The sequence below is a fragment of the Podarcis tiliguerta genome (assembly GCF_965153285.1).
Source record: "Podarcis tiliguerta genome assembly, chromosome: 16".
Classification (NCBI taxonomy): Eukaryota; Metazoa; Chordata; class Lepidosauria; order Squamata; family Lacertidae; genus Podarcis; species Podarcis tiliguerta.
This window is the reverse complement of record NC_139549.1, coordinates 9,812,073-9,828,420: the sequence shown is the minus strand read 5'-3', so window position 1 is coordinate 9,828,420 and position 16,348 is coordinate 9,812,073. Positions and strand designations below refer to the sequence as shown.

The 16,348-nt window shown below is 53.0% G+C and overlaps 1 protein-coding gene and 1 long non-coding RNA gene across 3 annotated transcripts in view; both read right to left on the bottom strand.

Moving 5' to 3' along the window:
• EFNA3 (ephrin A3) overlaps nt 1-12,796 on the bottom strand; it is a 59,849-nt gene extending 47,053 nt beyond the window's left edge. For both annotated transcript variants that reach the window (XM_083416767.1, XM_083416768.1), the window contains exon 1: nt 12,331-12,796. In XM_083416767.1, the coding sequence (XP_083272893.1) occupies nt 12,331-12,758 (428 nt within the window). In that variant the 5' untranslated portion in view covers nt 12,759-12,796. The remainder of the gene's footprint in view (nt 1-12,330) is intronic.
• On the bottom strand, nt 7,564-11,522 carry LOC310666289. The gene is made up of 2 exons (XR_014505856.1): nt 8,498-11,522; nt 7,564-7,794 (listed from the first exon to the last, which is right to left on the bottom strand). It is a non-coding gene; the product is annotated as an uncharacterized lncRNA (long non-coding RNA).
• Nucleotides 12,797-16,348: the final 3,552 nt, after the last annotated feature.

Here is a 16,348-nt window from a genome sequence, read left to right as displayed (position 1 = left end):
TATATATATTTGGCAGTGGAGTGAAATCCCATTCAGGAAAGTTTTCTACCCGTCAGAGATTCCCATGGGATATACCCTTGACCACATTTTAATCCATGGTGTATGGATTGAGCCCAGAGCCAAAACATCACAGAAACCAATTAAACCTACACAGTTTTTTCCAGAGGGTGAACCGTGTTATGAGGCAAACTCTGGCCCATGAAAACCGATGCCATAATAAATTTGCCTGGGTTTAAGGTGCCACAAGACTTCTTGTCAATGGTTTTTACACAACGTTTCAGTTCTTAAACTCGGGGTGTGTGCGTTAAGCCTCATAGCGAATGGGCCTGGAGGAAATTTATCAAAAGACCACTCTCCTTGGCGACTTCTAGCCGCCATTGCTCCACACAACTGATGTCTGACAACAATGTCATGCTTGTAGACCAAAGGTCACAAGTCGAGCTCCAAGAGATCCCATGCTAATAATCTGCAAACCCTCTAACACTTTGAAGCCAAAATCTGGGACGCCATCTTCCGAACCCCATTTTCATTTATTTATTTTATTGCGGGGACACAGCAGCCATTTTGGTTGCTGTGATCTTGCGCGATTTCACATCACAGTTCCCCCCCCCCAAAAGAGCACTTTTTGTGTGCCCCCCATCATGTTTGAGGGGAATCATGCTCTGAAATTGCGCAAGAGCACAGCAACCAAAATGGCTGGTGTGCTCTTGGGATAAAAAACAGGATGGGGTAAGGGGTAGCAGAAACCCCAAGATTCTGGAAGTTGGCTGTCAGTTGGAGGAGGGCAGGGATGGGGGGACCGGGTCGCCTTCCAAATGTTGCAGGACTCCAATTCCCATCATCCCTGGCCATTGGACATTGCAGGGCTGATGGGAGTTGGAGTCCAACGATGTCTGGATGGCCACAGGTCTCCCGCCCTTACTAAAGGCCCTTCTCTGGCTTTAAGCCTGATTAAATATTGGACTCAAAGCACCCACAACCAGCCAGGCAAGGCACAACACAAGCCCAGAGGTAGGCCTCAGAATTGACACATGGGCCTCAGAAACTAAGGCAGGCCGCACACAGTTCCTCTTGACTCTTAGGCTTTTAGCAGAGGGCAGCTGGTGCCTTTTGACCACTAAAAAAACAACAATTTTACTACTAATAATGCTCTGCTGATCTGTTAGAGATCCATTGCACTTAAAAATATATATATTCTAGTAGGCTTATATTTTAAGTAGCATTTTGCATTACAAGACAAACACACACGTACGTTTTCGCTGCCAGGTTTTATTTCATTAAGCCAGAGTACAGTGGTGCCTCGCAAGACGAAATTAATTCGTTCTGCGAGTTTTTTCGTCTTGTGAATTTTTCGTCTTGCGAAGCACGGTTTTCCATAGGAATGCACTGACGGTTTTAAGAAAAAGGCGCAGCAAGCCCATAGGGAAATTCGTATTGCGAAGCAACTCAAAAAACAAAAAACGCTTTCGTCTTGCGAGTTTTTCGTCTTGCGAGGCATTCGTCTTGCGAGGTACCACTGTATAAAAATACCGTAGTTTCTAGATATTAGGAGCTGTGCCCCTGCTTGCTCCGTTCCCCAGCTATGCCTCCCAAATATTAACCCACTACAAAAGTGTTTCCCAAACTTGGGTCTCCAGCTGTGTGAGGACTACAATTCCCATCATCCCTGGCCACTGGTCCTGCTAGCTAGGGGAGGGGCAACAGCTTGGCTTCATCCCCTGCTTGGTTCCCTGGCTTCACCCTCAGCAAAAACAAGTGTGAGGCAACCAGTGCCCCCCCCCCAGATGCTGCTGAACTACAACTCCCAGCCGCCTCTGCATGGTCAACAGCCAGGGATGGTGGGAGTTGTAGTGTAGCAGCATCCAGAGGACCAAAGGTCCCTCACCACCCAAGTTGAAAGGATCAGCCAGAAGGGGCAGGGGAGATCCTTCGCTGCTTGGGATCCTGCAGAGCAGCATTTAGTCAGAGCTCACCATAGAATCATAGAGTTGGAAGAGACCACAAGGGCCATCGAGTCCAACCCCCTGCCAAGCAGGAAACACCATCAGAGCACTCCTGACATATGGTTGTCAAGCCTCTGCTTAAAGACCTCCAAAGAAGGAGACTCCACCACACTCCTTGGCAGCAAATTCCACTGTCGAACAGCTCTTACTGTCAGGAAGTTCTTCCTAATGTTTAGGTGGAATCTTCTTTCTTGTAGTTTGGATCCATTGCTCTGTGTCCGCTTCTCTGGAGCAGCAGAAAACAACCTTTCTCCCTCCTCTATGTGACATCCTTTTATATATTTGAACATGGCTATCATATCACCCCTTAACCTCCTCTTCTCCAGGCTAAACATGCCCAGCTCCCTTAGCTGTTCCTCATAAGGCATCGTTTCCAGGCCTTTGACCATTTTGGTTGCCCGCCTCTGGACACGTTCCAGTTTGTCAGTGTCCTTCTTGAACTGTGGTGCCCAGAACTGGAAGCCAGGGTGGCTATCTACCAGGCTGGAGGAGTCAAAATCACTCAGCCCAGGACCACTTCCTATTCCCCCCGTTTCATTACGGCACCCTCCTGCACATCAGCCCCCTGCCAATAATTCATGCACTGATGCTTGATATCGCTGATTCCACATGGAGCATTGACACGGTGAAAGCTTTTTAACAGCGCTGGAGAGAAGGCAATCATGTTTGAAAGTGGCCCTAAGAGCGATCTGGGCGGGTGGAAGAGGGAGAGCAAGGAGCAAACCTCTCCTGGGTGTGGAACATCTTAGAAGGCGCAGCAGAAACAGATTTTCCGAAAGCTCCTTCATGGCAACACCTCCCTCCCCCCCAAAAAAACCCCCCCATCCTGGCCTGCAGTAGCCTCACACATCATGTGAGGGTGAAAACCTTTCCTACCTCTGCCCCTAATCAGCTCATCTGTTGAATCATCCCAAAATCGGGAGACCACATTCACAAGAAGCACGATGGGTTTTTAAAAAAGAAGCTTTTTCATTATACAGTGGTACCTTGGGTTACAGGCGCTTCACGTTACAGACTCCGCTAACCCAGAAATAGTACCTCGGGTTAAGAACTTTGCTTCAGGATGAGAACAGAAATCGTGCTCCGGCGGCACGGAGGCAGCGGGAGGCCCCATTAGCTAAAGTGGTGCTTCAGGTTAAGAACAGTTTCAGGTTCAGAACTGACCTCCGGAACGAATTAAGTACTTAACCCGAGGTACCACTGTACCAGGGATGGGCTGAACCCAGAATGCAAGTGGAGATTTACCCGATGGAAATTATCCTCCATCAGAAACCATTCCCTTCACAGGGAAAGCTAGCTTCTCGGGGAGAAGCAAGGCTACAACTGTCTCCCTAGTTTTCTACCCGCAGGGAATGTTTGTTTGTTGCCACTGGCACAGAGCAGCATCCAGTCACATGGACGCTCACCGGAGGTCTGGAAGCAGTGCAGACAAGGCACATACCCATCACCTCAAATGAGAACTAGACCTTAAAAAGAAAAGGGGGAAAAAAACGGAAAGTGTGTCCCTAGCAACAGGGAAAAGGATCATCTACACAAAATAAATAACCACAATCCCATGGGACCAGCAGTCTGATTAAGACTGGCTTTTTCTGGCATTGTGTGTGTTACATCGCTGGATGCGCCGGTACATAAAAGAAGATGCTCTTAGGAGCAAATGTGCTTCAGCATGTAGCGAAGAGAGCTGTGCTGGGTTGCACCACTGGCCCGCCAAGCCAAGCATCCCATTTCCCAGGATCCTGAGCAGCAATGCTATCAAGGAAGGACTTGGGGCGGAAGCCACACACACACCCTCAATGCAGCAGGGATGCTGGCTTAGTTCCTAGAGGACAGGGTTATCCATGGCTATGTTCCTACATAGGCTGCCAGAGACAGTGCACCTCTGAATGCCAAATGCTAGGAATCGCAGGTGGGGAGAGTGGACGCTGCTGTGCTCAGGTTCAGCTGGGGGCTTCCTACTGGTGCATCTGGCTGGGGGCCGTAAGAACAGGAGTCTGGACTGGATTAATGGCTATGAGATACGAAGACTGTGTCTGCTTTGGCTGGGGCGATATATCAATATATCACCCAGGACCGGTATGAGGAGCAGACCGTGATGTCGGCTTCACTCAGCGGTATATCGTTGGTGAAACGGCCACCGTTCCTGAGTCCCTCTGCTAGCGACTTCCTCCAGCGGAGCGTCGCTAGCAGAGGGACTCAGGAGTGGTGGCGGTTTTACCCGCGATATACAGCTGAGTGAAGCTGACATCCCACTCTGACCTCATAACTCTGCACAGGGAGAAAAAAGCTACATTGGCGAGGCACCAATACAGCTTATTCCTCCTTCTGGATCTTTTAACTGCTCAGCTGAGGAGAGTGTGGTTGCCAACTCCCCTCCAAGCAATCAAGGGATCCCCCAGCCCGGCACTGGCACCCGCCACAAGTGGGGGGGGGCACTGGGGATGGTGAGAGCTGTGGCAATTTCACCCGGTACCTTGCAGGCTGAGGCCAATGCAGCTTGTGTTTTCAACACCGCGGTATATCGCCAGATGTTTGGCTGGTGATATACAGTCATACCTCATGTTACGTTCTTTCAGGTTACGTCCCGCAGCAACCCGGAAAGGGTTACTTCCGGGTTTCGCCGCTCACGCATGTGCAGAAGTGCAAAATGACGTCACGTGCATGCGCAGAAGCCAATCGCAACCCGCACGTGCACAGACATGCCGCTGCAAGTTGCGCTCTTTTCATGTTGTGAACGGGCCTCCGGAACGGATCCCATTCGCAACCAGAGGTACCACTGTACTGCGATGCTGAAAAACTGGTATTACCCAACACTAGTCTGCTGTGGTGCTCCAAGTCCTGCTTGTAGGTTTCCCATAAGCATCTGGTTGGCAGTGTTAGAAATTCAGATACAGTGGTGCCTCACAAGACGAAATTAATTCGTTCTGCGAGTTTTTTCGTCTTGCGAAGCACCGCTGTGTATTGACGGTTTCCCATAGGAATGCATTGGCGGTTTTTTAAAAAAGGCGCAAGATGTTTCGTCTTGCGAAGCAAGCCCATAGGGAAATCTGTCTTGCGAAGCAACTCAGAAAACGAAAAACTCTTTCGTCTTGCGAGTTTTTCGTCTTCAGAGGCATTCGTCTTGCGAGGTACCACTGTATATAAACTAATCGCCAAATGGCACCTTAAACCTAGGTCATAGTTGCCACAACAAAATGTCTAGATGCTGGGTTTTTTGTGGTTTTTTTTTTCTCCAATTGGACTTAGTATTATTCTTATTCATTTCATTTCTATGCAGCTTTACATTTTAGAGAGCAACTCTCAAAGTGGTTTACGACACATTAAAACATCAAATGAAACAATCCAGAAGAAAACAAATTCAGGCTTCAAGGAAGACATTCCAGAGCCGCCTTTTCTAAATGGCATTTGGTTTTCCCTAGTTGCCAGCCTGGCATCCAGAGATCTCCATGTGGTTGCAATTGGACCCACGCCAGCAGCAAAATGCACCTGGCCCCTGGCTAATTTCTAACACTGCAGCAATCGTCTGCTATGGAAAAAGGTTGTTGGACATGATAAGGCGCTGATCTGAGCCAAAAGGCCGAGAAGCGATCAGGGCGAAGATCTCAGGGTAGTTCACAACGTAAGAATACAGGGTAAGAACTACAAAATATATAATCAAAATAAAGCATAACCACCACCCCCATCCCATAAACACATTTAAAAGGCCATAGAATCAACCAAAGGCCTGGCAAATAAGAACATTTTGCCTGGCACCTGAAGGTATACAATGGAGGCACCAGACATTCCACAAATGGGGAGAACATTCCACAAACGGGGAGCCACCACAGGAAAGGCCCGTTCTCGTGTTGCCACCCTCCGGACCTCTCGTGGAGGAGGCACATGAAGAAGGGCCTCAAAGGATGATCTCTGGGTCTGGGTTGCTATATATGAGGAGAGGCATTCCTTGTGGTCCTGAGCCATTTGACAGAATCATAGAATTGTGGAGTTGGAAGGGACCATGGAGGTCATCTAGTCCAAACCCCTGCAATGCAGGAATCTTCTGCCTAAGATTATGAGTCTCATGCTCTACCGACTAAGCTATCCCAGGGATGAGAAACCACATTGCTGGACTCCATTGTCCCTGGCTACTGGCCATCTTCCTTGAGCACTGGCCAGGCTAGCTGGGCCACAGCCTGCCCAACCTTGCTACAGGGTGTTGAGCGCCGTGATTGTATACACAGGCTCTGTGGGTTTGAGATATGCATCACATCTGAATCCGGCCTTTCCTCCAGGGAGCTCCTCCTCACGGTGTGCACATGGGGTTAGGAGCCCAGCCTCACCAGCACGTCCACACAAGTTCCTAGTCCACAACATCTCCTTTCATAGCTGGTCTGGCTGCCCAACTTTAATGTATGAATAATTGCGGGTCTGAAAGGAAGACAACCGGCTTTTCTGTAGCTTCTCTGCATCATCGCCTGGAAGGGATTCCAAGTTGCCACCAGGCCTTGTATGAGCCTGTAGCTCAGAGAAGGGGAACATTTGGTTCTCCATATGTTGCTGAACTGCAACTCCCATCAACACTGGGCAAGGGCAATATTTGGTAGGGGCTGATGGGAGTTGAAGTCCAGCAACATACAGAGGGCCAAAGAGTCCCTCCCCTGCTGTAGTCAGTCCACCATCAGTTATGGATGATGGGAGTTGTAGTCTGAACACTTCCGGTGGGGCACAGATTCCCCACGCTTGGCTCAACAGGGCTGCGAAACACAGATTTGATAGCCCCATAAAGAATATTGGGAGTATTTCCACACACACGCACACAATCTTACTCAGATGTCTACCCACTAAAACGTGGCAAAATTTAAGCTGGTATTCTTCCTCCTGTTAAGATAATGCCAGTGTTCCACATACCCCCATACTATTGATGTTTCTAACACTGTTCCCTGCTTGCAGAGCATGAGGACCAGAAACCTTCCATGAATAACATGCCAGCCTGTCTTTTTAAAAGAAAATGGTAAGAAGTTTAAAGGTTTCCTAATTCAAGCTATTCCCCAACCGACTCCAGTTGGCTCTCTGTTTTTAAAGGGGCAGGGAGCGTTTGAACCTCGTCTGAAGACTGAGAAATAAGACTGAGAGATGTGTGGAGCTTTTGTATGCAGGACCCTCTAAAGAAGACCACCTCCCAACCTTTCCTCCGCCCATCCTGGACCAATCAGCAGCTCTGCAGCTCATCAGCACACCAGTCACATCTGCCCTTGTCCGGAAAAACACACAGATACACACCAGTGTGACACAGAGACCTGCTTAAAAAGCAAGAGGGGTGTGGACCCCAGAGATTTTTGGGGAGCGGAGGACACCTTTTCTGCAGGGAATCTGAGGACAACAACAACAACCGCCACCATAATCTCGGAGCAGGCATGAGAGACTTCAAAATAAAAGGGATGGGAGACCAAACTCAGGCAGGTGGCATCAGTTTCATGTCTAATACAATATTTGGAGGAGAGGATCGGGTTGTGTTGATGTCCGATCTGGGAAAATCCCAGGCTGCAGTTCACCCAAGTGCCTAGGAAAATGTAAGAACCATGGCTCTTTTGGAACTCTGCAGCCAATTTTTTTTTTATTTATTTTAAAAAACCTATCAAACTCCCAGAAATGCAAAGTGTTTTTTTGACCCAAGGGTAATCCACTAAGGCCATGCCGGTTCCTGAAAGGTGATGGGACGGGTGATGGAGCGAAGACCTAGCGTTGAAGCCATCTTGGAGCCTCCAAAACCAACGGCAAACCTCCATCTCATTGTGGGTTTACAGGAAATGTGGTCCTGAGGAGAGGGGCACACATAAGTCAAAGCAGGCAGAAATAGACCAGTGGGGCACGTTCTCTCTCTCTCTCTCTCTCTCTGTGTGTGTGTGTGTGTAAGACGCCGCATTGATGAAACGGGTTTGGGGGCGGGGGACAGGACAGACGTCAAAAAACTCATTCCCTCCCCAATCCTGGATAATAAGAGCAACCTGCTTCAGCAGCAGTTGAATTAGAGGAAAACTGGATGTTCATAAACACAAACAAGCTTTGTACGGAGGAGAAGGAATGCTCCCTAATGTCTCTCCAGGGGAATAGGGGAAAGCAAGCAGCTTCTCAGAGGTGGAAGAAATGGGGCATCGTCTCGTCTCCATCCCAGGAAGGGCTACTGCACTTGTTCTCAAAGCCTAGCACCCTAAGGCCGCAGGAACAGCTTTCAATGCTGTCAGGTCAAAATGTCTCCAGAGCAACCTCATCCCCATGACAGGTGTCTCGCGGGGGTTTGTTTATGGCTTCTCTAAACACCCGGTGACCGGGGCTCCACAAGGACCAATTCCGCCGATAATTTATCCCCAAAATCCCGGCGCGCAAGGCTATGTACGGCGCGTGCGGCTGCAGTGAAACCAACACTGCCGCACTGCTCCGCCATAAATATCCCCGACGCGCCGGCAACTCGGCTCTGCGGCAGGGACCCCCCGCCCCCCCAACAACACGCCTCGGCTCACCACAAAAGGCGGGGGCCCAGCACCCACGGCGCGGTTGGCGGGGACGTAAGGACCGACGGGAAAGGGAGCCAAACCGAAGCTTTTCCCCGACACCCCAGCAAAGGCAACCATCGAATGGCTAGGCCCAAAAAAAAGAGTCCGCGGCACCGAGCGGGGAAAGGTTTGGTTTGGGGTGCCGAGGCCTCACGGGAAATAAGCCAGGCCAGGTGAGCTAGGCTTGTTGTGACCACTGCCATCACTGCCACCAAGGCAGCCCCAGTGCATTGTGGGTCAGGCTCCGCAGAGCAGATCTACCTGAGCCCTTGATACGGCTCCTTAGCAACCATCCTCTCTCTTCAACTGCCACCCCCACCCCTGCGCCGCACACACACGCACACATTCACACACAACCACTAAAAGTCAGGCCAGGTTAGAAAGCTTTTTAGCCGGAGGAAGGGGGCTGGGTGTGTGGGGAGGTCCCCCCCAGCAAAGGGCCCCGCGTCCGCTGCTCCGCCATTGTGTGGCGCCCGCCAGCGCCCAATTCAGAGGCGCAATTTATGGGGCCTGGGCTTCCGCCTCAGAAGACATTCTCAAAGGAGACGGTCCTCCCTCGAGGCACACAGAAAGGAGGCGCGGGAGAGGGAACGAACGGAGGGCGTGAGACCCAGACGCACCAAGGACGGACGGACGGACAGACACTGGGGAGCAGGAGGGAGAGAAATTTGCAGACAGCCGGGCACACGTGGACTCCAGGCTCGACCCGTCCTTCCCAGCGTCGGTTAACAGCCAAGTCCCAGAGAAAATGGAAGCCACAGACGCAAAGCGGCATGGATATGCCACCGGGGAGTAGGAAACAGGCGCTGACCTGAGTGGGCCTCCAGAGGGTCACCCTGATCCCAAGCCACGTCAGCACCCGTTTTTAGGGTCCTGTGCCTGGCGCCGCCCACTTACGCTGCCGCCCTGGTCTCCCAACGGCGGCCGTGTCCCTTCCTTCGCTTCACCCCATGGGCAGAGCATTAGCGATGCAACACACAGGCGCTGTTAACTCCCCCATTGATCTGGCTCCCTGTGGCTCTGTTCGGCGGCCATTACAATTTCCAGATTATTACTTAAAGCCCCCATTGATTTATTATTTTTTTTAAAAAAAGCGAAGGGTGGAATCACGCAGAGAAACGGCGACTCGGCAAGGTGTCCCACCTTGCAAAACAACACTTTTCTGTTCAAGTCTCTAGATCTGGGCCACTCGTGGCACCAGCAGCCGCCGGTCAAGCCAAATGCACTTGGGAATCAACGCCGCTGCTCGTTGGAGATTCGATCCCGGAGTAAATAAAAGGGGGTAGGCGTCCTACACAAGCCGAGAACCACGTCTTCCTCGGCCAAGGATTGCTGCCACACAGCAGGCCCTGCCTGGGCCCTGTAAAGAAATCAGGTGGCTTTGTTGGTTAATCAGCCTCCCGCCACATGAGAGAGAGAGAGAAAGGGAAAAAAACATTGCTGGCCACCAGGACTCCACCAGGAATTCGAGTGGACCACACATGAATGAATAAAGAGGAATAGGCCAAATTATATACCGCCCCCCCCATCACACTTTAGCATCACTTCAAAATACAAGCGGCAGGCCCATGAAAGCAGCTCTAACTGACTCATATTAAGCAAACTGGGGGGGGGGGGGAGGTGTGTACAATCCCCCTCTCACTTGCTATCTATCTCCAGCGTGTAAACACGGAGCCCAGCAGTCAATAGAGCCGGCTAAATGACGCTCCTTCTGAAACAAAAGAGAATCAAGAGATGGTGTGTGCGATAAATATCTTTCAGATCCCTCCCACTTGGGAAAACAAAAAAATATGGAGCAGGAATGCCCTTAATGCCTCCAGCTTTCAAACCTTGCGGCTCCCCACTGTCAGCCCCCCTGGTTAAGCCCCCCCACACACACACACTACACACCTTCTCTGTGTGTGTGTTCCCAAACACTCACATCCAGGCAGCCCGTTTCCTTTGTGGTGTCCTGGCAAATTTACAAAGGAAGGGTCAGGCAGGTGAGCCCCTTTGGAAAGGGTGAAAAGGTGACGCTGAAAGGCCTCAGCTGAGCAGGAGGAGCCTCTGTCCTTGCATGCAGGTGGTCCTAATTTGGATCCCTGGCATCTCCCTGCCTGAAAGAGCTGCTGCCGGCCAGTGTAGACCGCACTGAGTTAGAAGCACCAAGTCTCTCTCTAGACTCCAGAGAAGGCTATGCTAGGATGAACACCGGCCTTGCCTGTCTAGGATGGTTTTAAAAGAGGCATTTTAAAAAAATACGGGGGGTGGTGTGAGAAATGATTAGGCATCAATCAGGCAGCTTCCGTCCCTGCAAAGACACACACACTCCAAATCCCTGCATGAATGTTCAAGAGAGACAGATTCTCCCTTGGCACTTTGCCTTTCTCTTTGCAATAAACACCCCACAGCCTTCCCTCTCTCTCGCTAAGCAGCAGCCAGTTAGGAGGAGGAGGAGGAAGAAGAAGGGGAAAAAACCTCGCCCAGTTCCCAGAGGAGCCCCGGCACTGCCTGGGCACGTGCCACGGGGTGCTCCGGGGATGCAAGGCGGGCAGGGCGCTCGACGTCCCCCCGCATCTGCCGTGCCTACGGATCGGTAGGCGTGTGTCTTCTCTGCCAGTCTCGCGGCTCAGCCCCACAAACAGCCGGGGAAGCCGTGCCAGGGCTGGCGAGGGTTTGGCACACGGAGTCACACCTAGGCTCGGATATATAGGTCACGCCACACACACATGATCAAGGTTGGGCATCCTGTCTGTGGCGAGAGTCCTGGGGGTAGCAGCAGGCATGGGGAGATCTCGATCGGGAGGGTTATATTTTAAAAAAAGGGCAGAGCGTACCCCCCCCCAAATAGTGTGTGCCACCCAAGTTTTGGGTGCTGGTAGTGCCCACGGGGGTGCAAAGGTCACGTTGTCTCTCTCTCTCTCACACACACACAGGGCTCTGTTGCCCTTCAACCGCGGTCTGATCGAGCCCCCCCCCCAAAACCCCTGAACTAAGGAGAAATTGTCCTTTTAAAAAAAACCGACGGTCAAGGAAATAAACACATAAACTTGCTCGGAAAGCGCAGACGGCCCCGCTCCCCCTCTCTAAACACACCTCGCTATGGAGGCCACGGTGCCTGGATTTAGGGGAATTTGGCGGCGGGGGGGTTTAAGAAGCGGAGCAGAGCTGAAATTGCAAAAACTAGAGGGGGGAAACAGACGGTGGGGGGACGGAGACGGGCAAGGAGAGACGGGGGTGCCGGTGAGTTGCGGGGTGGAGAGAGAGAGAGAAGAGACACTGGGGTCCCAGTCCAGACAGCCGCCAGACTGGGGGAGGGGGTGATTAGGAAGGAAAGAGGGTGGAGAGAAGGGGGGGGGAGGAAGCTTCATATTCTGCAGGATCTCTCCCGACGCACAGACAAAAAGCAGACAACCCCGCTCCCTCCCCCCCCCCCCGATGAAATCTCTGCTCCCCCATCTCCAGGTTCCGGCGACGCGCGGACCCCGATCCCCACCGCGCACGTGCCCTCGCCCCGTCCACGTGCACGCGCACCCCCTCCTCCCAGACACCCACTCCCCCCACCTTATGCAGTGCACGCGCGCCCTCTCCCACCTCACCCGCCGACCCCTCTTTGCCTAACACCCACCTTCGCCTCCCGCGCCGGGGCAAATTTCGGGGGTCCAGGGATAATACAGGCGCAAACGGACAAACGGAGCCCGATCTCTTTTCTCCTTGAGCAACCCCCCTTAAAAAAAAGCAAAAACACTGTCCCCCCCATCCCTCTCTCTCTCCCGCCACCCCACTCCCACCACCCCCAGACCACCGGGTTCGGTACTCACTGCGGGTTGGAGCTGTTCCAATGCACCGCGTGCCGGTTGCCGAGGCTGCCGGCGGGGCCGTGGCACAGCAAGCAGAGCAGCGGGAGGAGCAGCAGGAGCGGCGGGGCAGGCGGCGGCGGCAGCAGCAGGAGCGCGGCCATCCCGCCGGCCGGGGCAGCGCAGCGCCAGGCGCGACCGTGCACGAGAGGCGAAGCCGCCGGAACGGAGAGCGAGGGCGAGAAAGAGATCCAAAGGCGATCGGAGCCGCCGCCGTCCTCCTCCTCCTCCTCTTCGCCGCCGGAGCCCCCAGCGCCGCCGAGGCTCCTCCTTCCCTCCTCCTCGCGCGCCTCCGGCCCCGGGACCGCCCCTCTCGCGCGCTCCCTGCACGCCGCGCGCGCCCGATCTTTCCCACGGGCTCCCCACGCTGCGCGCCCGACGCGTCTCTCCATCTATTGGGGGTCCCTTTCCTGGCGCGCCCTTTGCTTTCGATTACAGGCGATGGAGGCGTGTCCGTGTCCGGCCACTACGCCCCGCCCCCTTTTAAAGAAAGCCCCCCCTTTCAGAACATCTGGAGAACCCCCCTCCCTTTCAAACACACACCTTTCCTTCCTCCTTCTCCCCCATATAAAATATTACATTTGTGCCAAGGCTGTTTTGAATTCTGCGCGGAGTCAAAAATCACAGGGACAGGCCCCTGGGCATGGGCAGAGTGCCTTTGCCTCAGCATTTCCCTGGGGCTTTGTCCTTGGGACTCACTTGTGGACGAGAGAGGGGCTGATGTTAAAAACATCAATAATATTTTTAATTCCGTGGAAATAGGGTAAGTTGGCCACCGGAGGGAAAGGGCCTCTGAGTGCACCTTATCTGCAAAGGTTTAAAAGCTGCCTTTGAATGCCACAACTTTGCAGCGCTCAGGATGTGGGGGGGGGGGGAACGCAGCCTCTGAGCATGGGCAGAGGGCCTTGCCATCAGCAGCCACCGGACATCTGGGAAAAGGAAGGAAAGTCAGGTTTATAGGGCAACAGTTTCCAGGCTGGAGCGAGAAGGCCCCCCTCGGCCTCTGGCAAACTCTACAGTTTAGGAAATAATTGTTGCCAGGTGGCGAACATCTGGAAGAAAGCTAGAGGTTGTCTTTTATCTCCGCACTCTCCATCCATCCCCCAAACAGAACTAGGAGCAGGCTTCATCCTGAGAGGTGGGGCGACAACCCACCATACTCAGCCGCAGGACTACATAGTTTCTATGCCGGGGGGGGGGAGGGACAATGAGAAAAGTGCCTCTGAGGTGGTGCAGAGCGCTGTTTCCCTTCCTTCCTCACGGAATGGCAGCCAGCCTCCCTGCGTTCTGAGATCAGGAACCACGGCTTCCAGGGGAAAGGGTGTGGTTTGCTTGGCACCTATCCTGTTAAGCAACCAGCAAAGAATGTCCTGGAATGGACTCCGGAGTGTGGAGTTGGCCGGGTCCTCAATGGCAGAGAATCTGCAGGCTTGAAACTCTCCACTACCATCACCTCCTCCCTGGCTACTGTGGTCTCATGCGGCAAACTGGGGAGGCCTCCCTGTGATCCCCAAAAAAGCTGATCCAGAAAACCTGGGAGGCAGACAACACCTTCCCGCCCACCGGGGAGAAAAATCAACGCCAGCCGGCAGGGCCCAGCCCTTGCCTGAACATGTCTGGGGCTGTGGCCATGGCTGCGTCTCAGGCGCGTCAGGAATGTCGCCCCAGGTCCTGGGCCAAGGTGCGAATGCTGGCCTGGGACTGAGAAAGGAACACTGTGCCAGGGTGACTCCACCCTTCCCTTCTGCTTGGCAAAGCAACAAAGTGCAGGGCACTTCCCTGAAGCAGGGGAAATCTGTGGCCCTCTGGATGTCGCAGGACTACAATGCCCATCGTCCCTGACCAGTGGCTATGCTGCCTGGGGGTTGATGGTGTCAGGAGTGCGTGCGGGAGCCAGGCCCTGTGACCAGTAGGGCTTCGCAGGACTGGGGCCTTCCTAAGTTTGTTCTGGAGAGGCAAGGCGCGGCCGCACAGGTGAGGCCAATTGGTAACTCACAGCACCTGGTGGCAAGAGCTGGGAAGGGATATAAGGTCAGCATTTCCCTTTGGCTCTTTGCCACAGCAACACGTTTCCTGTCTTGCTGCGTTTGGCTTCTTGCTTCCTGATCCTCGGACCTTGGCTTCCTGACTTCCTGCTTCTTGACCCTCGGACCCCTGGCTTCTGGACTCTCATTCCTCCTCCCACCCCGCCATCTTGCCCCCGGTCCCAACGTCCTCAGCCGGGACTTCGATCGCCCGTAGACCAGACCGTGACAGATGGGAGCTGCAGTCTAATGATATCTAGAGTAGCTTCTAGGCAGGAGAACAGGGAGGGGGACCCCGTTGCCCTCTAGATGCTGTTAAGACAAGAACTGCCATCAGCCTTGACCATTGGTTGTGCTGGTTGGGGGTTGATGAAAGCTGGAGTCCAAGAACGTTGCCGGACTACAACTGCCATCATCCATGACCAGTGGCCATGCTGTCCAGGGGCCGATGGTAACTGTAACCCAACAATATCTGGAGGGCCACCAGAGTAGCTTCCAGGCAGGAAGCCCAGGATAAGGGCCCCATTCCCCTCTGAATGCTGTGAAGTCTATGGCTCCTATCTTCCCTGGCCATTGGCCATGCTGGCTGCTGGGAGATGGAATCCAGCAACATGTTCCCTTCTGGGGGCCACATGTCTGTGGTGGGAGGAGCCAGGGGCAAAAGTGGGCGGAGCAACAAAGGCCAATGCTACCACCGTTCAGCAGGCTGGTTTCTACGCATATGCTCAACCCACCACTTCTCTAACCACCATCCTTAGAAGCAAGAGGCATGCTCAGAAGCCAGCCAGGCAAAATCACAGGGGGCAGCTTGTGGGCTAGGATGGCCAAGACAGGAGTATCCCAGACTCTGAGATTTCAGAGCCCAAACCTGAGAGCTAGGGGTGGCCCCTGGTGATGTATTGTGGGGGGTTCTGATTATTCTTCCTCTGTGCTTCCTCCCTCCACTGAGTCCTGGAGACGGAGGTTAATTGGGAGAGGGGAAGAAGGAGCGGAGCAGAGCAGGACCCCCCACCCCAAGTCTTTGCAACAATTTGCAACCCATCCTGCCCAGCAGAAGCTTGCCAGCTCCACACATAGTCTTCTTGATAAGAAATACTGTATTTTTCACTCTATAAGACGCACCAGACCATAAGACGCACCTAGTTTTTGGAGGAGGAAAACAAGAAAAAAATTATTCTGAATCCCAGAAGCCAGAACAGCAAGAGGGATCGCTGCCGAGTGAAAGCAGCAATTCCTCTTGTTGTTCTGGCTTCTGGGATAGCTGCGCAGCCTGCATTTGCCCCATAAGACGCACACACATTTCCCCTTACTTTTTAGGAGGGAAAAAGTGAGTCTTATAGAGCAAAAAATACAGTAATCATTAAAGGCACTCTTGCCCACCTGGAGATTCAAGCCACGTGGAGGGGGAGTGAGGCTAACTTGGAGACTTCAGGTCAGCTCAGGAGTGTGCTGACAGTTCACCATTGTGGACAGTTTCAAGGGCCAAACGGAGTTGCCTGGAGGGTCCCTACCCCAGGGTCCCAAAGGTGCCTTCCCTTCCTGGCTGAAACGAGCTTCTATTCTCCCTCTCTTCCAGGTTGGTGCCCTGCCCGAGAACCGCCAAGGTCATGTCTGCTGAGATGAGTAGCAACCTTTGGAATGAATTTCCTCTCTGTTCGCGGAATTACCGCTGCCTGACACGCCCCTTTAGAAAAATCATCTCATTATCACACTCCTTAGAAAGGGTTGTATGAATGGGAGGAGGGAGTTTTTCTCTTTTACAGTGCAAGGACTCAAGGGTGCTCCCACCCTTGTATTTGAGGATCCGGTCACTCGGCAGGAAAGAGGGCAGAGGGCAGGTTCTTGATGTAAAATCTTAGTCCTCCTTGTTCAAAATAGAGAGTTGGCTTAAAGAGGAACACAGGAAGCTGCCTGATACAGAGTTAGAGCCATTGGTCTGCCTAGCTCAGTACTGGCAA